The 2,274-nt window shown below is 35.3% G+C and overlaps 1 protein-coding gene across 1 annotated transcript in view; it reads right to left on the minus strand.

Annotated features, from left to right (window-relative positions):
- DPY19L4 (dpy-19-like 4 (C. elegans)) overlaps window positions 1-2,274 on the minus strand; it is a 78,083-nt gene that overhangs the window by 22,672 nt on the left and 53,137 nt on the right. The window contains exons 9-10 of the mRNA XM_011937200.1: window positions 2,017-2,115; window positions 1,147-1,220 (exon numbers count right to left, since the gene is read on the minus strand). Of these exons, the coding sequence (XP_011792590.1) occupies window positions 1,147-1,220; window positions 2,017-2,115 (173 nt within the window). The remainder of the gene's footprint in view (window positions 1-1,146; window positions 1,221-2,016; window positions 2,116-2,274) is intronic.

Here is a 2,274-nt window from a genome sequence, read left to right on the forward strand (position 1 = left end):
CAAGTAACGTGACCATCTCTAAAGCCCAATATAGTTTTTAGGGAATTTTGGTTTCTATCTTTATCTAGAAGACAACAAACAATTCAGCTGGCTAACCTCTACAAATGCATTGTCAAATATGGTAGCTACTAGAGACATGAGATTTTTAAACAGCTGAAATGTGGCCAATTCAAATTGAGACATACTTTAAGTACAAAATATACCCAGGATTTCAAAGAAAAGAAGAGCAAAATAATGATTTGAAAAACAAAATATATCCTTAATAATTTTTACATTGTTTACAAATTATTTTTATATATTAGAGAAAATATGTTAAAATTAATTTCACTTGTTTCTTTGTATTTTTAAAAATACGGCTACTAGAAAATTACAAGTACATAAGTGGTTCACATATTATTATTGGATAGACCTACTCTATATTGACAAGTGTAACTCAACTAGGACCCACTTAAAAAAGAGATACCTACTTATTAAGATAAATCATAAAATTTGAAATGTAAACCTTTTGAGCAGTATGAATCAGGATAAACATTTTTTGGCCCTAAGTATGGTCAACAAGACTCCTGGTTGTATATATGTTTATCTGCGTCCTCATTTCTCATCCATCTCTAAACTCCTATCCTCAATCCCTAGCTGTGGGGAAGGATGTTAGAGATGGAGTAATGTTTAGGAATGCTCACTGATGGATTGAGAATGTCTACTTAAATCATTGGGTTTAGAATAAAATGTTAAATAAAGTTTAACAATGTGGTAAACACATTCTAAGGTTTTTTTTTTCTTTTCTTTTTTTTTTTCTTTCTTAAGACAGGGTCTCACTGTCGCCCGGGCTGGGGTGCACTGGCACGATCTTGGCTCACTACAACCTCCACCTCCCAGGCTCAGGTGGTCTTCCTACCTCAGCTTCCTAAATAACTGGGACCACAGGCTTGCACCACCACACCCAGCTACTTTTTTTTTTTTTTTTGGTTGGATTTTTGTAGAGACAGGGTTTTGCCATGTTGCCCAAGTGGTCATGAACTACCCGCCTCAGCCTCCCAAAGTGCTAGGATTACAGATGTGAGCCACTATGCCCGGCCATTGAAGTTTTTTTATCTTTATTGTCTAAGTGGTATCAATTTAGGTAAACTTACATAATCTAAAACTTACTTAGTCATATTTAGTCCAAATTTTACTTCAAGGAATTTCAGCATGTGCCCATTTTCTTTGTGTGGGACAAACATCTAGAAGAGAAAAACACCAGTTAAACAAAGAAATATTAGCTATGCTTACAAGCACATGCTTTCCCCAATACTAGAGACAGAAAACACAACAAGACTACAAAACAAAAATATGAATAAATAATATATGGTACGACTATGAAGCAAGGAGATTTACTGACATAAATCAATCCCATGATTTTATGTTGAAGCATAAACTACAATGGGGTAGTAAGAACATTTCTTTTTTTCTTTTCTTTTTTTTTTTTTTTGAGACAGAGTTTCATTCTTGTTGCCCAGGCTGGAGTGCAACGGTATGATCTTGGCTCACCGCAACCTCTGCCTCCCAGGTTCAAGCGATTCTCCTGCCTCAGCCTCCTGAGTAGCTGGGATTACAGACGCGTACCACCACGCCCAGCTAATTTTTTGTATTTTTAGTAGAGATGGGGTTTCACCATGTTGGCCAACCTGGTCTCAAACTCCTAACCTCAGGTGATCAAGAACATTTCAACCTTATCCCACCAGGCTCAAGTAACTCACCCACTCTTCTAAACACTTTTCATTTGTCTCACTTTATTCCATATGGTGACATTTTTAACTTAATGAAAAATATGCATTCCCTTTTTCTTTTTAACTATATACAGAAAAGAATCAGAATCCTACTTTCTCACCCAATATGCTAGTTATGATTATTGTTTAACTCAAAATTATACTGTTCAAACTCTATTACTGTGCTATCTCATTATTCTCATTAAAATTTAGTCCAATATACTTCATTATTCATTTTGTTTTACTATATGAATCCCAGAGAGTTACTTACCTTCATCATAATATTCAATGTTATTGTCAGAGTACACACCAAGTAAAAATTAATCACTTTTATTATTTTAGCTACAAAACTTCCTTTCTTCACATTCAGCTGTGGAGGAAAAAGCATATGAACAAAGAAGTGAGGTGTTAAAAAATTAACAATTTAAAAAGTAATTATAAGAATGGCCGAGCACGGTGGCTCAAGCCTGTAATCTCAGCACTTTGGGAGGCCAAGGAGGGGGGATCACTTGAGGTCAGGAGTTTGACA

The sequence above is a fragment of the Colobus angolensis genome, unplaced genomic scaffold (assembly GCF_000951035.1).
Source record: "Colobus angolensis palliatus isolate OR3802 unplaced genomic scaffold, Cang.pa_1.0 Scaffold16, whole genome shotgun sequence".
Taxonomy (NCBI): domain Eukaryota; kingdom Metazoa; phylum Chordata; class Mammalia; order Primates; family Cercopithecidae; genus Colobus; species Colobus angolensis.